General features: G+C 48.6%; 1 protein-coding gene across 1 annotated transcript in view; it reads left to right on the top strand.

Moving 5' to 3' along the window:
* Positions 1 to 219: 219 nt before the first annotated feature.
* Positions 220 to 22,799, top strand: part of SAMD4A (sterile alpha motif domain containing 4A) — a gene marked incomplete at its 3' end in the record, with an annotated part of 94,597 nt that continues 72,017 nt past the window's right edge. Inside the window, exon 1 of the mRNA XM_009870278.1 lies at positions 220 to 428. Coding sequence (XP_009868580.1) covers positions 233 to 428 — 196 coding nt within the window. The remainder of the gene's footprint in view (positions 429 to 22,799) is intronic.

The raw sequence follows: 22,799 nt of genomic DNA, 5'->3' as shown, positions 1-22,799 counted from the left end.
AGAGGGAGCAAAACCCAACCCAGGCCGAAAGCAGCAGCCAAAACAAAACCCACCCTTTTTATTGCGAAGGAGATTTTATTTTTATTGTTACTATTCTTTTTTATTTTTATTTTTTCTTCTTTAAACCCTCAAACGTAGGGGCGCAAGCAGAGTCGGGGCAGGGGCAGAGGCTCTCCGGGTTATTTATTCTCTCTCGCCCCGCAGAGGTGTCTCCTCCGGCCGCCGGCTCACCATGATGTTTCGAGACCAGGTCGGCGTGTTGGCCGGTTGGTTCAAGGGCTGGAACGAGTGCGAGCAGACTGTTGCGCTGCTCTCGCTGCTCAAACGCGTCAGCCGGACCCAAGCTCGCTTCCTCCAGCTCTGCTTGGAGCACTCCCTGGCAGATTGCACCGAGCTCCACATCCTCGAAGGGGAGGCCAACAACCCCGGTGAGTCGATTTTGCGTTTGTTGGTTTGGTTTAATTTATTGTTTCTTTGCTGTGAACCTCCTCTGGCGATGCTCTGGTACAGGCAAAATTTAAAACAAAACCAAACCTGCAACGAGCCGCAAGAAATCAAGGGAGATCGGGGAGCAGGGGCTCCCCAGCTTGCTTGCGTTAACAGCTTCTCTTCTTACATTTTATTTTTTGAACGGGTGATAGCTTATTTCGGTTTGATTTTTCACAGCAAACTACTCGAATCTATGGCGTGCTGTAACTACGGTAGCATGAATGATTGCTGGTGGTGTGGGTTGGTTTTTTTTTTTTCCTCCCCCCTGGCCCCCCCTCCTTCCTCCTTCCATGCAGTTTCCTGTGAAATAAGTAAGTCAGGTCACGTAGAGTCTGGATTTTCTAGGCTTCTTTTGGACAACGTGGCTCACGTTGCTTTCTGCAACATGCGGAAGAAACCCATCGCTACCTCAGACAAACTGTTATTTTGTAAAGGTCTGGGGGTCATGCTATTTTTTTAATTTTTTTTTTTTTTTTTTTTTTAAATGTGGCAATTCCTATTTCATCATTCAGATCCTGTTTGGACGCATTTTTTTTCCTGCGGCTCTGAATACCCTCTTGTGTTTCAGTGGAGCTCTGAGAAAATACGGGTAGACCGCTTTATGCTACTGAAGTACAGGATGCATTGCAGAAAATGCGTGTGGCTGCGAAAGTCTTACTTTGGTTTTATTTATACACCGTTACAAGTTACTTGACTCCACAGGAGTAAACGGAGTTGGGGCAGGACGAAAATGGCACGAGCAGCGTGCAGATTGCGCCGTGTGTTAACGTACTTATTTCTGGGTGTGCACGCGTTACAAACACGTATGTGTGTGTATGTGCCCAGGTATATGCAGGGGCGCAAGTGACTTTCAGCAGAGTTTCTGAAATCCAGAGTAAGAGTAGGGAGGGTGAAATCTCTCTGAGCTGCATGCTTATGTTGCCCCAACCCCAAAAAAAAAAAAAAGAAAAAGGCAAAGCAGAACCTCCCTGCTTCGTCCCTTTTGTTTAAAACCTCGGGGTGTGGGGGGGATCCCCAGGAGCTCTCGCTTTTCAGGCTCTGCGTGTCAAAGCGGTGCCAGGGAGCGACTTTTGCGATGGGTGGAAAATCTCGCGGGGACTGGCTCAGGAACAGATTTCCCCCCGCCACCACCTTTTCCCAACCCCAGATCCCGAACAGAGCCCCTGGTGTTTGACGGGATGGGAGGAATGCAGGGTCCTGCTCCAGCTGTTCCCTATTAGAGCACCGATCTGGCAGGATTTGGCAGCTGCCCGTGCTGCCATTTGATGACAAGGTCCAGCGCGACGCGGCGCTCCGCCGAGGATGGATTTAAGTCCTTCTGCAGGAAAACCGAGCCCGGGGGCTGCTCCGGCATGAAGGGATCTGGGCTGGCTGGCTGGGAGGGGGGAAGCGGGTGGAGGGAAGTGAGGCTGAAATTGGCTCTTCCCTTATATAGCTTGCAGGAATGAGAGGGAGGAATGCTGCCGAGTGCGTCTGGGCGAAATACTGCTGGTTTTATAAACAGCTGAAGGGCTGAACCTCATCCATTTGGGTGGAGAGGCCCCGGGGAGAAGGGGGGACATGGGGAGGGAGAACGCTTTCTAAACTCAGCTGCTCAGGGATGAACGTGCAGCCTCCCGTGCCGGCCTCGGCACAGGCTTGCTGCGATTCCCACTGCGAGTCAGCGTGAGCCAGCGTATTTTTGATTTTTAATTGTTTATCTCTGTGGCAATTCTTCATTCCGATTGTGGTTTTGGTGGTGGCCATGTTGCCTGGGTTGGTCAGGTAATTGGGCAGAGGGGGTTGATTTACCTCCTGACCGCAAAAAAAGGTAAATTATGAAGGGAAGAAGCGTTTCAGAGTCATCCCAGATACGAAGTCGGGTACAGCTGTGTGGTGGCAGTTGCTTGTGGAAAGCGGGGGCTGGACCCTTCCCATCTCTACTCATGCGAGCAATCCCTGCTTGCCCCTGTAATCCCGTTGACCTTGCTTGGTGCAAGGATTTCTCCTGCCAGCGAAGCTTGGCATCCAGCCTCCCGCCTGTCCCTCAGCACCTTTGTGGAGCTGCCTGCGTTTTCACCTGATGCTTCTTCCAAAAATTCCTCCTCCAGCAAAACCTGGATCCAGTGAGTTCCTCTTTCTCACCAGACACCCTATGGGATGGACGTACTCACACACCCAGTGGAGCAGGGCACCCGCTTTTCTGAGCTGCCACCATCCTGCTGTGGTGGAGGGAAGGGTAGCTGAGGTTTGCAACCAAGAACTGTTGTGTGGTAGCTTTTAGTCTCCAGTGTTGAGGCTCTCTTCCTCATAAAACCACCTGTAACTTCTAAATTGCTCCCATTCAGCACACACTTTGCAGCCTCACGTTTGTTGTTTGACTGGCAGTGGAATCACACTGAGTTCTGAAAACCAGTGACATCTAACCTTGCGTTCCTCTTTACTGTTTGAATCCTGTAGTTTGCTTAACTAATTTGGACTCAATTCCCTCCCAGGCTGGTGACTGGTGTGTTTTCCTAGTGTTTGCTGACTAGAAAATGGTGACTTGCTGCTTGTAGGTGTCCCACCTGCATCCTCGTTGGAGTTGGGGATGTGGCGATGGTGGTGTGTAAGGGACTTGCGGGGTGGTGGGGCTGGACAGCCTACGTGGGACATGGGACCTGGCTGTAAGATGTGGTGTGGCCACTGTCAGTGGAGCATGGGTGAAATCCTCCATCTGGCGAGAGGGCTCACCGTGAGTTAAGCGATACTGGTCTGAATGGTGCTGGCACAAGTATTCAAATTGATCTAAATGGTGGGTTCTCATGATAAGTGAGTGATTTTGCACATGCAAGACCTGTTGCTTGTCCCAGCCTGACTGGAAAGGTGGGAGAGCTTGAATGTTGCCCCTAGTTCACGGCTGTTAAAAGGAGGTGACAGCTCTGCTGTCTTCCTTAGTGTCTGAGCACCATTCTTGGCAACATCATCACCGATAACTGAGATCAGGAGGGAGCCCAAAGGAAGACCAGAGTGTGAAATCCTCACTGACTGGTGGAGCTGGGCTTATGAGCCTTCAGATGTGTGGACCAAGCATGGAGGAAAACTACTCTCAACAAAGGTGTCCAGGTTGTTTCTTGCCTGGTAGACTCCAAATGAGAGGACTGCCTTATAGCAAATGAGAAGGGAAAACCTCAAAGCAAAAAAATAACTCCCTTTAACTAGTTAATTGGTATGGAGAAGCAAGTATTATTTATTTTGAAAGTGCTCTGTCTTCTTTTTTTTACCGAGTGTAAGGGTATTTTGGATAACGACAGCCAAGCCCTCCTCGTTAGGACAGCAAACCTGATGTGGCTCTGCTGTGCAGCCATGTATGACCCTCAAAAAGCCCTGAGGAGCCTCCTGCTTCTGCGGCTCTTTGAGTACGTACTCGGGCACGGAGGGGTGGACGTAACGTTGCCCACCTCAGATGAGAGACGTCTTGCAGAAAGCTATGCTGGTATCTCGGAGCACACCAGAGGTGTGGTGACTACCTGTGGTGTGGGGGCTGTGCAGATGGCTGCGAGACCACCTGCAATCCGTAGTGCATTTAGAGGTGCTGCTTGATTATATAGGCAGAATAGAAGTGAGAAGCACTTCTTTATTAGGTGATTTCTTCATTAGGTGAAGCATACGGCTTGTGGTTACCCTACATGGTGGCTGTGAGTAGCCTCACGGAGCTTCAGTGGATTAACTGCTGAAGAATGTGGGTTGCTGCTAATTCAGTGTGAGTGGCCTGCCATGCATGGAGAAGAATATGGAAACCATACTATCCGTGCACAGAAATAGAAGTTTCAGGTATTACATAGCACTATTTAAAAGCCTGCTACAACTTCCTTCCTTCCTTCCAGCCTGGCCTTACCGGGCGGCTTCTGTCCCAGCTGCTCAGAGCCGTCAGGACATGGCGACCTCCTCTGAGCCACCGGTAAAGGTCAGACAGGAGTGAACATGCTCCGTGGTGGGACCAGGACCAATGTTCTTCCTGTGCCCACTGTCTGGGGCTGACACACTGAGGGGTGCCAGGTATGGCTGGTCTTTGGGGGACAGACCCGATGGGGACATGGGGGGCTGCCGTATCCACAAAACACGGTCTATGGGCTTTTGGTGTTGAGTGCAGGATGTGCTGCTGCACTCACCTGCTCTGGCATTTCCTCTGTGGTGACCAGAGATCTGACTGTTTTGGCTTGTTGTTTTTCCAGAGTAGTTCTACATCCAACCGGCCTCAGCTTTGGGGCTGCAGTGGGTGACAGAGCCCTGGCACAGGCTGCCCGGGGAGGTTGTGGAGTCTCCTTCTCTGGAGACGTTCAAAACCCACCTGGACACGTTCCTGTGTTGGACCAGATGATCTCTAGAGGTCCCTTTCAACTGACAACGTTCTATGATTCTGTGATTCTATGATTCTACTCTAGGTGATCCTGCTCTGGCAGGGCAGTTGGACTAAATGATCTTTCGAGATCCCTTCCAGCCCTTAACATTCTGTGATTCTGTGAATGTCTTCCTCGCTCCTGCAGTCTCTGCTGGTCGATGGAGATGCCCAAAGGCTCCCGTGGGTCCTTCAGGCATCCCAGTGCACGTCCACGCCGATGGTGGCAGAGTGACAGCTTTAAATTCTTGGTCTTGAAGGACAACAAGCTTTCTTTGCCCTATGCACAAGACATGAGCTACTTCACGTGTTAAGGCCAAAATCTTTATTTCGTTTTGGCAGGCTGTCAAATATCACAATAAGAGCATTCAGATGACCTAGATTTCTTGTCCTGAGAAGGACCAGCCAGAGGAAGAGACTGGGGTTGCAGGGAGCAGTAATGTCTTTAATTAGACCAAGTGATGCAGCTGGAAAAAATGGCCAAGCGCGAAGGTGCACCAGCTCAAAGGAGGACTTGTGTGGTTGTGGGATGCTTTTTCTGCCCCCCGCCCGCCAACTCTACCAACTGGTCTATTAAAAGGTATTACATGTTGCTGCAGACCTCGCCTCTTGTATCCTCAGGGTGTTGTGGCTCCAGTCCTATGGCCGTTGCTGCCATCCGGGCTGCAGACAGTTTCCCACCTCGTTGGAAAGCTGCTACCCCCGTGCTCTGCAAATTTTGCCATTTGCCCCCAGTGACTCCTACCAATGGAAAATCATCCGAGTGTCCAGTTTGGGGATGGTTCCTAGTTGTGTGGTGGTTTTGGGGGGGTTGGGATTTTTTTTTAATTTTATTTTTCTTGGCTTGCCATTGCATTGCAGTGCTGAGCTCTGGTTTTAAGCACCCTTGGGCTGTGTGAGAGCATCGCTGGCTGTGTTGTGGTCAGGGCCAGAGGGGCCAAGCAGCTGTCCTGGAAGGGGGACAGGGTTAGGAGCTAAGCCCTGTGCTCCAACCAGAACTGTTTTATGATAGCAAGTTTTAAGGGCAGTGCCAGACCTTGGCATCGTGTGGTCCCTCCCACACTTACCTCTGCCTGGAGAGGGGTGTGAGCAGCTCTGCTCATTAAAAATCAGGAGCTGGGGCTCTTAGCTGGAGAGGTCTGTTGAGCTGTTGGACACTTGTCGACTTTTAATCTGCGTGCCGTTGCTTGGGCAGCTGCTGTGTATCTCAGACGGGTTTTGTTTGCTATCTTGCAGGCTAGAAGCTGTCTCTGCTGGGTTTTTTGAAGACTAGCAAGGGGAGGAGTGTAGAGGTACGGAACGATCTTAGCTTTGAGCAAGGCTACGTGTCCAGTATTCTCTTGCAATTCAAAAATATTTTTAAAGATGCTCTTCAGAGCAGCTCTGGGAAGCACCACAGGCCAGCGCTTGGCTCATGTCAGCCCTGACTGAAGGTGGTTCTGTGGTGTGGTGTGGAGTAAGCTCCTCTTCCTTCTCCACCTTGCCCTGTTCTCGGACCTGGAAGAAACACCTTTGGACTTGCACTTAACTTTTCCGTATTTTCTCCTACTTTCTTAAAAACACCTTCCCTGACAGTTGCTGGCACTTCTCCCTTGCATTTAGAGGAGGAGGGAGAAGTTCCCTGTGGCTTGTTCCCGAAGCACTGGCTGTAGGAATGGTGAGATCTCTGTGGGACAGAGTTAAGGAGAGAGCTGGGGTTGTTCAGTCTGGAGAAAAGAAGACTTTGAAGAGACCTTATTGTGGCTTCCAATATCTCAAGGGGGGCTACAAGAAAGCTGGGGAGGGGCTTGTTAGAATGTTGGGCAGTGACAGGACTAGAGGGAATGGATTGAAGCCAGAGATGGGTCGGTTCAGTTGGGACATTGGGAAGAAGTTCTTCCCCATGAGGGTGGTGAGACCCTGGCACAGGTTGCCCAGAGAGGGGGTGGCAGCCACATCCCTGGGAGTGTTTAAGGCCAGGCTGGATGGGGCTCTGGGCAGCCTGATCTAGTGGGGGATGTCCCTGCCCATGGCACAGGGGAGTTGGAACTGGATGATGTTTAAGGTCCCTTCCAACCCTGACAATTCTGTGATTCTCTAAGGAGGACTGGGTCGTTTGGGTGGCCAGTGTGCTGCTTGCTGCCCTGCAGAGCTCACCGGAGGAAACTTTTTTAAAAGGAGAGGAAGGTTAACTGCTGAGAGCAGCGTGGCTTGCTGCCTGGAGCATTGTGTGGTGCAAGCCACGGTTGGGCTGCTTTCTCTCAAAGAGACTTTTCCATACTTTGCAGCATCCTTTTAACCATTTTCCCTGCAACATGTGCCTTGGCAAGGGGCCTGATTTCAGGGTTAATTTCCCCGCTGACTGCAGTTTGGAAAAATCCTACCGTTGGAAGAGCACGTAAGAGATGTGGAGAGGATTTTTGGGCATCGTCGCAGACCTGAGCTGGAGCTCTGGCTGGACCAGCTTGTTTTCTCTTGATTTCTATCCAAATTGCACCCCTCTTTGAAGATACCTCATCTTTGCACTTGGAAAAGTAGTTGAGAGGAAGTTTTGCCCTGCAACAGCGGAGTCCATGAAGGGGAGGCACCACACAGGGCATCACTGATGGTCTTTAGTCCGTCAAGGTACGGGTTGATGGGAGAGCTCAAGGATGGCTTTAGGTTGGGAGCTGAGTCGAAACCAACCATAGAGCTATCAGTTCAAATAATCTCGTTTGCCAATACGCTTATTTTCAAATGAGATTAGGTGGATAAACGGGGAAGGTGCTTTGCTTATAGCCTGGGCTGTTGCCAGTGGATGAATGTCTATTTACTTACGTCCTTTGGTGTGTTAGACTTCAATGTCTGAGCAGAGCTGCGCATCCATCTTGTCATTTATATTTTACACATTTGCGTTCGGGCCAGTTGCTTTTCAAACAGTTGATGTTCTGGTCAGCCAGAGTTCCCTGCAAAGCTTCCCTGAAGTGGCTGATGAAGGTGTCTGCGGGCCAGGTGGATCACAGTGCAAATTCTCATCTTCCTCCAATGTTGGAAACTTTGGCCTTCCTTTTCCTCATCTTCCATCCATAAAACCCCACCTTTATTTAATTAGCGGCCCATGAAAGCAGTTTTTTACCGAGCTGGGAGTCACGTTTGCAATCAGCATAACTGAAATAGTAATTAGCATGAACGCTTGCATTATTTTAAGATGCACTCATCATTGCTTCAGCTTTCCAGCCTCGCACTCATGTCTAATGTTACCGCAGATAACTGTTGGGAGAAAGGGCACCCCTCGAGCTACTGTGGCATCCAGACCCTGGGGGTCAGGGCTGACGGCTCCTCAGGGTTGGGTGCATCAGAGGATGGAGAAGCTGGTGTCCTACAGTGGCTGGGTTTGGAGGGACACAATTGCCCAGGTCTTCTCTTCTCCCCACTTCTTGCATGGTGCCAAGCGAAGGCAGCGAGCTGGGAGCGGGGCTTGGCACTGAGGGCTGCAGCCAAGATGAACTCTTTGGTGAATTGTGTGTGCACGTACGCCTCTGACCATGCACATGCCCCGTATATTTTATATTTTCACTTTGTGAACAACAGCATTAATGTTTTTTATCAGCTCTTGGTGGCATGAGAGCTACTAAGGGATCTGAAAGAGGCTGCATGCCCTGATGCAGGGGCTTGCGTGCTCACCCTTTCTCTCAAAAACTGCTGTGTTTGTCTTTGCAATCTTAAGAAGGAGACCCAGAGTTTTGCAGAGGTCACTACTGAGTGTGAGTGTGGCAGTGGCAAACAGCCAGGTCCGTGGCTTTCCATCTTGGCCCCGGTAATTACAAATAAAGTCGAGGTTGGAGCGAGCAGATCCGTTCCCGACTTTCTGCCTGTGCATGGCTTCCTCTTCCACAGCAGATGTGTGAAGCGGAGGGGCAGGATCTCGTCTGAACAAGGTTGGGTTTGTTCCTCTGTTGGAGGACAGGATGCTGCTTTTTCTTAGGAAGGGGTTTTATGGGCAGGGGGAGATCTCGCCCATCGCGTGGTGGCTGTACAATCCAGTCTGCTCTGATTCTGGGTAACGAGGAGAAAATGAGCCTGGTTGGGGTGGGAGGACCAGCTCTGGATGCAGAAACTCAGTTTGCTTTGTATCTGGCAGGAATTAGCTGTGTGAGGTGGTTACATGGGCTTTCACTAGCCTTTCTGTGCAGGAGGGAAATGCTTCTGTCCAAGGCAAGAGGAGATGCAAGAGAAGGATTTGTTATCCATCATCAGTGCAAGTTCACCCGGCCGGTGCCTGGTTCACAGCTCGCTGTTTTATTTGCACATTCACACACAGTGACTCTGTGGCACGGGATGGTTGTATCGGAAATTTTGGTGAAGGTTCCTGAATTGTCGTGTGGTTTTTTTCTGACAGGGCTGTGTGCTTGCAGAGCTGCTCCGGCGTGCGGTGCAGCACCTCTTCTAAGGCTTCCTGGGCTCAAGGCTCCTGGCTGGCCTGAGCAAAGGCTCTCCTCACTGATGAAGTCCTCAAACTTCTCTCTCTGGGTTGAAACCGGGGTGATAACGGTGTATTTTGCTGCTATTAATTCTGGCCCCTGCCGTTTGAAGAATTTTCAAGGCATTTGCAGTGGTTGAGCTACAGCACAAAAACTTTCTTGTATTATATAAAAATAATCCACAGGGCAAAAAAAAAGAAGAAAAAAAAAGGCTTTATCCTGTGCCTGCTACTGTGCTTGAACAAACTCGTGGTCATTTTGTATTGTGAGCGTGGGACTTTCCGTTACAGAAGATACAGATGGATGGTGCTGATGGCTCTGTTGCACCAAGGGCTGAGCCAGCTTCTGCTGCGATCCCTGCAAGCTGTCCCTGGCATTTGCAGGAGCTGGACGTGGCTCAGCCTGTTGAGCTATCACGCCTGAAGATGTTATTTTACTTTAAGTAAAGTGAACAGCGTGTCGCTTGCAAGATTCGGCAGCTTTGCTCTGCTCTTTGCTCTCGAGCGAGGCAGCCCTGGAGTGGAAGCACGGGCTGCTTTAAAAAGCTTCTCTTCTGTTACTGATCCTTGCAAGTAATTAGTTCCAGATTTCTCTCTTTTTCTTTTTTTTTTTGATAGAACTTGTTTCAAACAAACCTGCCTTACTTTTAACCAGTTAGTTCTCCTGCCTCTTTCCTGGTGGGGTATGGGCATGTGTTGTGTTTGGAGTTTAACTTCTTACGAGAAAGAATTGAGTGGGTGGATAAAACAAGGCTTGACCAGGTTTAGCTTGAAACTTCTAAAACTGGCTTTCCAAGCTGCTGTATATTTTTTCTTGTTTCCTGTATTTGCAAAGAGAAAAATCCTGAATGACACAGATGAGTTCTTCTTGTCCTCGGGTTTTTCTTATTGTCCCCTTCTCTCTGTCCCTTGTCTGCAGTGGGCAGTGAAGAAGGAAGAAAATCAGGAGGGAAATATAGAGGAAAAACTCCACAACTTTTGTTGTGGAGAAACTTGGCTGATCTGACATTTACAAGCAGAACATAGTGTTTCTGCACCAGCTGTGGTCTACATTCATGCATTTCTCTGGTTTTCATAGTTTTCCTGTGGGATATTCCCTTTTTTTTCACAGCAAAAATCAATGTGATTTTTCTACCTTTTTTCTCTCTGCTCCCCAGCATGCTCAAATTGCTCATGGGGTCAGCTTGGTTCTGGGTAGTTTTCTTTTAAAAAACCTTACCGTTCCAGAGGAGTGAATTACTTAAAAAAAATTTAAATAAAATCCCCAGGCTGTTTCCCTCCAGATAATGCGAACATAGATGAAATGTAGAGTTATAACTACCTGAGTGACCTTTTAAGTTAAGAATTGTTATTGACTGGCTGTATTATTTTGAACTGATAAGAATAATTTTTTTAAAAGGAGGAAAAAAAGAAAAACAAAACCCCAAAAAACCCTCCAGTAACCATAACAACTTACCCGACAAGGCACTGGCAGCACATAGCTCCTTCCTGACGCTGGTGCTTGGGTTTTTGAGGGCAGCCCGGTGGGAATCCCATCCGACAGCCCCTCGGGGGGACCTGGAAAACCTTCCTTGGAGCTTCAGGTTGGTGCTGCCAGGGATGCCCGAGGTCACTTGACTGCTCCTGTTGCCATCAGTTCTCAAATTTTCACCATCTGTTGGGGATTTTAACCGGAGGGTTGTGCTGGGGCTCAATCCGGTGCTGTGGGTTTGGGTGCAGTGGGAGGGGTGGGTGCGAGGGGAGAAGATTCTGGGAGCAGGGAGGATGCTTTTAGAAGTCCAAAGAAGATTCCTTTGATGGTCCTTGCTTCAGAAACAAGGAGCCGGGCAAGTGAGGCTCTTCCTTACTATTACATGCCCATTGTCAGCCCCTGGAGCCCCATCTTTGCATCCCAGCAGAGCTGCTGGCTTCTTCTTCAGGTTATTGTAACAGTTCGGGGTCTGATGAGAACATACCTGTACTTAAAGCCTTCCTTCGCCCCGCTGAGCCCGACTCGGTGTGTTTGCACGTGCTGCCTCTGAGGATGCTGTCAATTTAAAGCAGAATTCATACTTTTGCAATGGACTTGGTTACCTTCTCTTACCAGGGCTTCCCACTGAGACTATTAGAGCTAAGGAAAACCAGCAATTGATTTTTCTTGCCATCTGCTTTTCTTTCTCCTCCCCTGTCCCTTTGCACTTGTGTTACCCGCATGTTGTGGGTTCCCACGTTTCACGGAAGTTGCATGTCCATGCTTGAGGCTTGCGGATAGGGACGAGCCAAGAAGTGAACAAGTAAGAAGCAGCAGCTTGGAAAATGTGGAGACCCGGGAGATCAAAAAGAAGCGAGAGGATAGGCCTGATAAACCAAAAAATGCCTTGGAGTTAGGTCTAGGGCAAAAAAAAAAAAATTTCATTTGAGTACATACCGGGAGCAGACGTACAACTTGATGTGTCTGTTCAGGAAATCAATTACTTAAACCTGCTTGGTTAAAAGAGTCATTGCAGCAGTGTGAATTCTTCTACCGATAGCTCTTAGCGCTGTGTAAAGGTGTCTTGTTGGACTGCACGCGCTAACCTTTCATCACATTATTCTGAAGCAGTCAGTTGGATGCTGAATGCTTTTTGTAGCCGATGTCAAATCTCGGTCAGCCAGAGAGCCTTTATAAATAAAGGTGTCTGCTTGTATTCAGGCATACGTGAATAATAGCTGCTGTAATTCAGCTGTCCAGCTTGGCTACCCGGATTTTATAAATGACTGATCAGAGATTCCACAGAGAATGAGTATTTAAAGGGATGGAGCTGCTAAAAGTGGTCTCTGTGCTGATAAGTGTAGCGAGTCTCTACCCCTGGGACAGGTGCCCAGCGTTGCCCTCCTTCCACTGATGTCCTGGGTTTGTACTTCACACAAAGCAAGTGTTGCATTAATAAAACTTGTGTGTTGCAGTTGAATTGCAGGGCTCTACGTTTTGGTTTTTGGGTTTTTTTTACAAGCTGCACTCGAATCTTTCAGTTTGTCATCTTTTTTTCCCTTTTTTTTTTTTTCTTATGGGAGCGGGTAAACACTCGGCAATCTCTCTGGACAAGCCACAGCAGCTGAAGGATACTGGTTTCTCTATGGAGTGGAGGAATTTCATCAGAGGAGCTATTGTTTGACTGTGTTCTCAGCATTTTGGCAACTGTTCTTTAGATTAACCCTACAGAAAGGGGAGGATGCTCTTTGCCACGTCTGAAATAATTGCAAAAATGTGGGCAGATGCTTTTGCATTGTTAGAAGTCGATACTGGTTGGTAGTGCGGAAGCGTGGTGTGGGATTAAGGAACGAAGAAGCCAGAGTTCTTTAAATCCCTCCTAAAGCCAATCTGGATGTTAGCATTGATGTTCAGTTGTTTTCTCTTTTTAAAATAGTCCTTGTGTTCTCCCCCTGCCCTGAGCAGTCAATAGTCTTGGGATGTGATAGCCGGGATTGTGCTGCACGAAGGGCACGTGCCCAGCCCTGCTGAGGCTTCGAGCTTGCCCTGGCACCCCATAGACCCCCGAGATCCAGCTCCTTAGAATCATAGAATGTTTAAAGGGACCTCTAGAGATTACCTAGTCAAACCCCCTGCCAGAGCAAGGTCACCCAGGGCAGCTGTTGGGGCCTACTACATAGAAGCTTGATGAGGTCACTGATCGACAGAAAGTGCTGAGGCAGCTAATTATAAGGCTACTGAAGACAATGCAGGTTTCGGAAGTATATCTGATAAGAAGGTAGACCAGAAGAATCAGGAGATTTGACGCTGTACACAAGAACGTATCACAGTGACTAGTTAGACACGTGCTCTTCGCGTGGACAGTAGCGTGTAACCAATCATGTACTGCATGGACAGGGTATATGGCCAATCATGTAAGAATTATGTAATGCTGTACACGTGTAAGGAACTAACTATACTATATAAGTAGCCTTCTGATTGGAATAAACTTGGCGTTACGGAGCATCATATTGGTGTGCTGTTCGTCCGTCTTGCATGGATTCCCCACAGGCAGCCACACAGGGACACGTCCGGGTGGGTTTGAAAGTGTCCAGAGCAGGAGACTCCACACCCTCTCTGGGCAGCCTGGGCCAGGGCTCCGGCACCTGCACAGCCAACAAGTTTCTCCTCATGTTGAGGTGGAACTTCCTCTGTTCTAACTTAAACCCATTATTGCTTGTTCTATTACTGGGCGCCACTGAGAAGAGGTTGTCCCCTTCCTCTTGACCCCTACCCCTCAGATATTTCTCTACGTTATTAAATCCCCTCTCAGCCATCTCCTTTCAAGGCTGAACAGTCCCAGGTCTCTCAGTCTCTCTTCACAGCAGAGATGTTCAAGTCCCTTAATTGTCCTTAATCCTTGCTGGTGCAACACCCCTGATTCCCACAGATTCATTCCCACCGTGGATTTGACGCAGTTTGCACATATCTGAAATCAGCCTTTTGGTCAGGAACGGGTTCCTAGGAGAGAAGATGCTGAGAGCTGCTGCTGAGGCTCCTTGGGCCATTCCTCCTCCCCTGGGGGGCTGTGGTGGTGCAGTTTGCAAATCCAGTCCATGTCTCTGATGAGCTAATGCAAAATACTCGCATGCTGGATAATCCCTTTTCCTGGGCACAGACTCTTGAGCTTAAAAAAGGAGGAGGATTCAGTACAAGAGCAAGCATCCCATGTACTAGTTCGTGACAAGAGGTGGGGAAGGAAACCCTCCTCCAGCTCCAAAGTGTTTGTGCCTATGGTACCTGTGTGCAGGGCTCTTTTAGAATGTATTTTTCCATGTGGTTGTTTATTCATTCCTATCCTGCAGCCCGAGTGCTGGCAGAGCTGCTGCTATTGCTGTGTATCCGTGTGTGTTTTGCAACCCCTGCAGCAAACATGTCATCAGAATGTGACTTCTCCTGGGTGACTTTATTTTTTTCAAATTTTTTTTTAAAAAAAAGCTTGCTAAAGCTTTTCCCGGGGGACAGTCAGCACTTCTGAGTCATTTCTTGCATTCCTGGACTCTTGGCCCTATCCTGTGTGGGAAAGCAGGGCTGTCCTTAGCTGATGCTCACATGAAGGTTCTGTTTTGATCTCCTCCAAGCTTGGCCCCCGTGCCAAATTACAACATAAGTGAGTCCCACCTTGCAGATGGGAGCAAAGAAGGATGTAGTCTGCTGCTTGATAATCTCTTTCAGCATCACTGCTGAGGTCTGTGATGCTTTTAGCTGGGTTTAGTTCCAGTGGATGAGTCCTGCTCACTAGTGAAACAGATAAAAAATAATTTATTGGGGGGTTGCATGTAATTATTTTTAATTTATCCTGTTGCATTTGGCCCTCTGGCATCAGTGGAAAATGGAAACAACTGCCCAAATCGTGCTAGAGCCACTGGATCTGGAGCCAGTCTTTGCAACACTGACTCTCAACACATCAAGGTGTTCTTGAGTTAAGAAGTAGATGCTGTTGGCAAAAGCTGATGGTTCGGGAGAGGCAGAGCACCTCGCTGCAAAGGTGTCCGGCTGCAAAACCTCGTCATGCGTGTTTTCCTTCCCTGGGTATGCTGCTCTTGGACTGTCTGGGCTTGGTGGGAATGGGGACGATGAGCAGATGTCAAGCCCTAGATGGGGAACTGCAGCCATCCCTGGTGCCGCGGCTGCGAGATGCGCTTTTGAGCTTTGGTTCCCGAAGTTGTCTGTGCTGCTGGTGAAAGCCAGACTTTTGAAGGTGCTCACCCTACCCGGGGACTTTCCTGAGGCGATCAGTGGCTCGTGAGGAATTTTGCTCCTTGGGTTGGTGGGTAGAGAGGTTGGATCGTGGATCTCGCGCTTCAGCTTGCAGGGTGACAGGGACAGCGTCCAGTTTACTAGGGCAATGCAGTCAGCTTGTGGGGGATAGCAAAGAACCCATGTAATGGGGTAGGAGGTGGCTCAAAATAGCCAGGCTGGTGTAGATGGGAAGGGGTGAGCAGTTCCCGTGCACTAAGGGACACGGTACGAACTCGCAGTGGATCAGCAGCAGCCTGGGCTCTTGCCTGTCTGTGCTGTGCTGCGAGTGCAAAGACGAGTTGCCCACTCGTGACCCGACGCGATCCCTCGCAGGGGACCCGGAGGAGAAACAGGAGCCTGTGAGTGGTGACTGAGGGACGATGAAGCTCCTCGCTCACCAGGGAGCAGCTCCTTCCTCTGCCAGTGCCTGCAGAGCTGAGCTCAGCCCCCAGCTCCATCAGTTGCCAACTCTGCAAAACATAACCCAGGGTTGTGTTTTATTTATCTTTTTCATCTGATGTGTATATTTTGGTTCAGTTTACCCATACAATTACACTAATTTGCTTTCTTGTACGCAAAGAGGTTAAAAATGCATCTGGCAGAGAGGATTAAAAACTAGTAATCTGGCTGTTAAGCACGTGATGTTTTAGTTTTTCCTTTCTAGGTGTGCAGAGCTCTGTAACATGAGCAAATGTGATCCTTTGTAGTTGCAGTTTTCGTAGGGAGAGCTCATTAAAGCTTGTGTGATTGCTCAAGTAAATGAGAAATGAATGAATTTAAAACACGAGACTAAATCCTGCCACATTAAAGCAGTAGTCATGATTTAAGAGCTTGGGTTTTGATTTGGTGTTTTGTTATTTCTTTTGTATGTGAACCTGGAGCAATAGGGTTGCTTTACCTTGTAAAGGATTTAACAAGTCTCTCTAATTTTCTTTTAATGTTGTGGTGCTTCAAGATAATGCAAGGTCAGACCAAGCGTAACTAATTCCAGTTTGAAGGCAGAGAGTAACGTGTTTCTCAGTAGACTTAGTGCAACAATGCTCCTGCCTTCAAGAGGGATGTAGCAGGAAAGGAGACCACTGGAATCTTGGTAAATAAAAATATGTGCTTGAGAATTTTTATTTTTATTTTTTTGCACGAGGAGAAACGGGAACCCTGTAATAAAGCCAAGATTTAATTTAATTTATTTTTTCCTGCTTGCACGTGTGCTTCTGGCCTGAGACGACTCATGGTGGGAGGTCAAGACACGGCGCAGGTGCCCTCACATCCTTCAGGGGTTGGACAGTCCTTCTGAGAGAGTTGTCTTTTGAGCCCTCATCACTTGGTTTTCCCATGGCAGGGTCCCAAGGATGTCAAGAGCTTCTCTCCCGGCGTCTGGATCAATCTGGTGCTGCTGCGCAAGTCCAGCCGGGCTTTTGGGAACCATCGCCTTGCTCTTTTTTGCAAAATGGCTTCATTGCCCCATTAAGACTCATAGTGTGAATATTAGCTTCATCATCTTGATGTCAAAAAAGCCCTCTAGAACCAAGGTTATTTTCACGTAGCTCTTGGTGTGCTTACCTGTTCTGGTCTCTCATCTCACATCTGCGGTGAGCCCCACAGTGTGCATGTGGCCAGAGCGTATCTTGCTTTAGTCAGGTCGCCTGTGGCGATCTGCAGCCTGTCCTGACTGTGGAGCTCTGATAGATGGCGTAAATAGCAAATAACTGTCACCCTGTCACCTTAGTGCCCAGGGTTCTCTGCTGCCATTGTTAGAGAACAGTTTCACAACTTGTCCCTCACTGCATGTGATAATTCTGCTTTCAAAGTCTGGTCTGCTGTCACAGCCCATATGCACGTCCCTTTCTGTCTCCTGCTGCTGGAGGTGGCTGGAAGCCTGGTGACACCGTGAGCAGGGGCGAGGAAAGGGGAACTCCCCGCCCTCGCTCCTATTTACCTTCCCTTTCTGTGGCCAGAGAGACGATTTTCACGATGCAGAGGTTGCAGGTGGTCACAGCGAGCGTTAGCTGCCCCGTGCCCAAGGGGAGATGGTGAGGACACATCCCATTTCCCACCAGCCTTCCCCCGGTGGGGGCTGTCAGGTACGCCAGGGCTGTCGGGGAGCCCCGAGGCTGCCCCATCGCCAGCGGGATGCGGGTGCGCATCCCTGGACCGCTCTGACTCTTCCCGGCGTGGGATGCAGCCGGCAACCTCCCGTGCCTTGGGTGCCAGCTGGGGCCCTGCCAGCAGCACCAGACCTCTCTGGGCATCATCACCTTCCCGCTGGCAGAGCCCCGGCCAGATAAAAAGCGTTTTCCTTTCTCCGACACCTACCTGCTGTGCAGATGCCCGGCCTCGGGGAGGGAGATGAGGCTGTGGGCATCTCTCCAGCCGTGCCTCAGTCTGATTTTTGTCTCCTTTAAAATGTCTACACGCCCTGGTTTGCAAATACAGTCAGCTCTGCCTAGCTCCAGTGAGGATCTGTGGAGGGGTTTTTTCATATATTTATTTATTTATTTGCTTTGTTAACTCCTTATGTGCCCTTGGCTGATAGAATTTGGCCCGTGGTGGTAGAAATCCCAGTGTGTACTCCATGTCTGCATGCTTGCTTTTTTAAAATTATTATTATTATTTCTTTTTATTTATTTCAGCAAAGACCGTATGTTTCATCTCCCCGGAGAGAGGAAAGCAACATTAACTTTTCATCTCTGTCATTGCTAATTTAAGCGGTGAGAAAGTGGCTTGGGTCTGTTTTTTAAGAACTGAGTGTGTGCTGATAGTATTAGTGTTGGTATTGAATAACTCCGTAAGCTGAGGAATGCAGTAATATCTAAAATTAAATCTGTTCTTAATTGCTGGGTTATAAATGGCAGCATTTTCTCCAAATGGAATTAATTTATTATTTTTCAATTGCTGACACAAGACTCGGCAGCACAAACTCCACAGTTAACATTAATACAATAATAGGGTGCTTCCAAAAGGTGCATTTGGCATTTTTAACACACAATACAATCTAACCAAACCATAAACTATGTCAAAATACGATTAAGGTGGTAATTAAAACTTTTTAAAAATCGCAGAATAGATGAGTACATTCCAAATTGTGACTTTTCAATGAAGCTCTTTCATAAAAAACATTGTTTCTTGCCAAAACAAATTCAAAGGCATTTTTGTAATTTCTGTTGGGGAAAGGAGGAGTGTTTATCCAGCCTTTCATGTTGGCTGGGCTTTTTGACTTTGACTTTAAAAAAAAAAAAAAAAAGGCAGTGCAGAAAGATATTTTTGCCTGAATGTGCATTAAAAAGTCCTGCTCCTGTTCTCTCCAGCGACGTGCATGAAGTTGGGGTGAAGGCTGGGGCGGGATGTGCCCTAGGGGTGCAAAGTTCTCCTTCAGCATCGTAGCCAAGATCCAGCAGTGGTGGGATCCCCTCGCACGTTCAGTTTGGGGCAGAAACGGGGACCAGAGCTGTTCCTCATGGCAGGAGGGTGCTGGGGGGATCTGGGTGACATCAGTGACAAAGCTCCACTTGCCCCTCGTGGCTCCTGCTTTTGGAGGAGGAACCTCCTGTGGGTGCTTGGGGTGGGGACGGGGTTCCCCTGCTCTCTTGGCAGAGCGTCTTCTGCAGCGACAGGCATCCAACCAGTGCACGAAGCAAAACCACTCGGGGTATTTATAGTTTTCCCTTATGATTTTTTTTTCCCCAATCCTTCCAATTTTGGACACATTTTTGACAGCTTTTACCTGCTGAGTCACCATTCATCCTCTTGCACGGGAGCTACTCCTGCAGTACGAATTCCCCGAGCAGGCTTGAGCAGCCATCATTTAAAAATAAATCCTGTTCAGGAAGTGTTTCTTCCCTTCCCCCCCTCCTTGTTTTTTTTTAAAAAAAATATATATATCTCTCACCAACTGCTTTTCCTGCTGTGTATTTGCTTTCCTACACAAGATGACTATTTTATAGATGCGATGCCTTCACGTTGCTAAGGATGACTTTATGATTTATCGCATCCTGCCGCAGCGCACCGTACGGAGGAACTGCATGTCGAAAGCAGATAACGGCGCAACTTTTTTTGAAGATGACTGTGTCTGATTCTGCAACAAGTGCTCTGGTTTTGCTAAGATGGGTTTTTCTGGTGGTGAACCACAACTTGAGCCCAAACTAGTTGATCTCGTAGCTCTGCTTAATAGATTGCTCCCTGTCTGCCGTACGTAGTGGTGGCTGGCTGGATGGCTGAGAAGGCAGAGTTGGTCTTTCCAAGGGTAAACCTGATATCCGGGTCAGTTTTCTTTCCCAGGTTCAGATGGCAGAAGTGTTTACAGCTATTTTTGCAATGTTGCTTGGTGCTTAATCTGCAACACTTGCTTGCAGACTGCCTGTTGGCACCCGGACTGTGAGAGACGCCTCTCTAGAAACCATTTGGGCAGACTTTGGATACATGCAATGTTGGTCATTTAGGGTATCGAAGCACCTGCCTTTCTGTTGCTTCAAGTGCTTTCTGCCCCAAAAATGCATCTTGGATTTATTTGCTTTGCCAAAGTTTTGTGCGTTGGGTTGTAAACGTCGAGAATATCATTAGCTTCTTCCTATCTCCATATTTTCATTAATTGGAGGCCGCGTAGGTGCTGCAGAAAGGGGATTCCTTTGTAGTGTGCATGGCTGTCCTGCCTGTATGGTGTATTCCTGATTTCGCGGGTGTTCCCGCTTTCCCCCTTTCTGGGGGAAATATGCTGCAGAAATTAAATATTCAGTGTATTAATAAATTTCAGTCTATATATTACTCCGTCTATATATTAATCCCCCAGGTGGTTGCATTTTCCTATAATACAGCTGCTAGTGGGATGTTAAGCTTAGTGAAAGTCTATTTTAGCTTTCTTCTGGCCTGCTGTCATCCCATGGGGGCGAATCCTCCCCCGGGAAAGAGGAAGGGAGACTATTTAAGGAGGAGCGATTCGGGAGGGAACAACTGCAGCTGAAACCGAAGCCAGCTTTGGGAGGAGGAGGAGGAGGAGGCTGGGAAGGAGCTATTTCAGGTCTCTTGGTCCTTGGTGGTTTGGGGGTGTCTGGTAGGTTTTGTGGCATCCTTTGGGGTTCTGCTCGTGTGCAGGTACACCTTGCGTGTGCTGCAGGTGTCAGACGTTGCGTGTGTTTTGTTGCGTGCCTGCTCCTTCCTTAAGCGTTCTTACTGTATTTTGCCCTGTTTTTTTGAGAGGGTCACATCACAGCAGCCTCGTATCTGAAATCTCATCCTGCTTGCAAACATGCACCTTGTTCTCTTCCTTCTAGTGTCTTCCAACGAGCGTCCCATCTTCTACATCGCTCGACTTGTAATGCCCCAGGGATACTCTGTATTGATCGACCAGGATATCTTTGACTTCAGATTCAGCCAGGCAGCTCGGGTCACCATAGGAGTGGTGTTTGAGTGCAAAACCCACCGGAAGTATTTGCAGTCCTGGGTGTGATGCTCTTGCCTTTGCCCCTGGTTTTTTGTTTTTTTTCCCTTGATCTCTAGAGGTCCCTTCCATCTCTTGACATTCTGTGACACAGAAGATGACAAACTTTGTACTTCTCCGCTTTTGAATCTGAATGAGTAATTCAATAGCAAGTAGTTATCAGTTCATTGCTTTCATGTTAAGGAGAAATCCTGTCCTTTAAAGCCTTTGTAGAAGAATCAGATAGCGAATAATTTCTAATCTTGGGCGACTAACCAGTACTTGTACATAAGGCTTCCCTTTATCGTTGCAGTCTCTTTTGTTATAGCGATCTTCAGCATATGGTTTTTAGAGAATTTAACATCTAGCTCAGACACGTGGTGACACACTCCTAGTCCTCTCCGTGCATGTAAGTCTAAAAATGGCCTTTTTTAATTTTTCTTCAAGTTTCCAGGATGCTTGTGAATACTTAGCGCTAGAAAGGGAAACAAAAGGCCCACCAACACCAACAGCTTTCGCAGAAAAGAAGGTTTCTAAAAATGCATCTCCCTTTAGCGAGGAGAGCACGCGTGCCTGGGCTATAACACAAAAATTGATGACATGTTTTGCTAAATTTGTGAAGGGTTTTTCAGTGCCGGGCATTTGTTTAACAGTTGGGAAAAAAGCTTGTAAAACTGAGGAATTCATGGAGTGGTTTTCCCCTCTTTTCTTATCCCATCTGCTTCTTGCCAGACTCTTCTGAGCTGCCCACATTGGGGTCCTAACTCATCTCCTTGTGCCCGTGGTGGTCCTTGGGCACCGAGCCTGGACACAAGCTTCCTTCTTCTGTCCTACATCCTCCTGCTGTTTAAGATAGAAATTTTGTAAATAGACATTTTCTGTCCCTTCCAATCAGCCTATGCGGGGACTCGAGGGCAAGTGGCTGGTCCTGTCCTGCATCCCAATAGCTGCTGGGGAGGGAGCAGGATTCTGCAGCCCCTCTCCTCTCTGGCATTAGGTGCTTTGGGTGGGGTCAAAAATGCTAAAATTGGAGTAGGGCTGTGATGAGGGGAGAGGAGGCTGTGCTGGCATGGGCCATGCATCCCCACTCCTGAGCAAAAAGGGTTTGTGATTGCTGGGAAAAAAAGCTTCAGGGTCATGAGATGAGACTGGATGGTTGGGTCTAGACTCCTCCTTCTGTCCAAAGGATTTCGGCTTCCTAATATTATTTCAGCTTCCTATAGATTATGACTAGGACAATTCTATTTCAAGCAGAAGGTAAATTGAGCCAGGCAGTATTTAAATTGGTTTTGGAAAAGCAGCTTTTTTGACAGTTACTGTTCATCCTTCCTCTCAGGTGTCCCTTTGGCTGATGACGTGTGGTAAAAAGGAGAAAAAAAAGAAGGGGAAATCCTTCTTAGGGATAAAGAACAGCGTTCTGTCCCTAGTGCCGGAGCCAGGCAGCGAAGCATGAGAAGGACTTGCACGGAATTCATTGCTGCTGCAGGTTTCTCAGCTTCAGCCGTCTTCCCTTCAAAGCAAAAGCCGCACAAATACCTCAGTTTTTATCATTGCCGTGATAGAGGAAGCATTTTCTGTCTGAAATAATAGCTGTGGGGGATTTCTTGGGTAGTTTAGAAGGCTAAGCAGGACTCTTGACCTGCGCTGAGGCTGCAGGGGCTCTTTGGAGTAAAGACTTTGGGCTATGTGAGTTCTCATGTCACTGAGGATGATGATGATGGTGTGCTACAGCATATCTGAACCTTGCTCAGAACGCACAGGTTTGGTTTCATTTTTCTTTTTTTTTCCGGGGGCTTTACGTGTGCTGCTGTCTTTGTAGGCTTTCTTCTTCCAATGCATGTTAGTCTGTGCACAAGCCGAGAGCCGATTTCTGGGGAATCCTCCCCGTTGGCATCCCTGGAGGGGTGGGGTGAAGACATGCAGTGGGGAACATGCAGCACCCGAAGTCGAGGGATCCCTGTGAGAACCCCTAGTCGAGGGATCCCTGTGAGACCCCCGATTTGTGGCATCTCCGCTCACTCAGCGTGGTATCCCCTCCCATGGGGAGCATCAGCTCGTTGCATCCCACGCGCCAAGGGATGCCCCTCATCCAGACCTCCTAAAGCTGCTGCTGCTGCTCTGCTGCTTCTGGCGGGGGAACGGGGAAGGTTTGGGTGAAGGTTCTGTCTGGTGGGTTCCAGAGCTGCTCCCCCCCATCCCAGACTGTGAGATGAGCCGCAGGAAAGCGTGGGGATGTGTTCCCTCCCTCCTGCTCCTCCGGCACGCACGTAACCCCGAGGGTTGGCTGCTGTTTCAAAGCTGCTCTCTTGCTGTTTTAAATTTAGGAGCTGGCTCACGCAGGCGTGGGATGTGGGTGGCTGTGCCGTGGGGCAGG

Source organism: Apaloderma vittatum, unplaced genomic scaffold (genome assembly GCF_000703405.1).
Source record: "Apaloderma vittatum isolate BGI_N311 unplaced genomic scaffold, ASM70340v1 scaffold205, whole genome shotgun sequence".
Classification (NCBI taxonomy): Eukaryota; Metazoa; Chordata; class Aves; order Trogoniformes; family Trogonidae; genus Apaloderma; species Apaloderma vittatum.
This window is presented reverse-complemented; position numbering and strand designations above follow the sequence as displayed.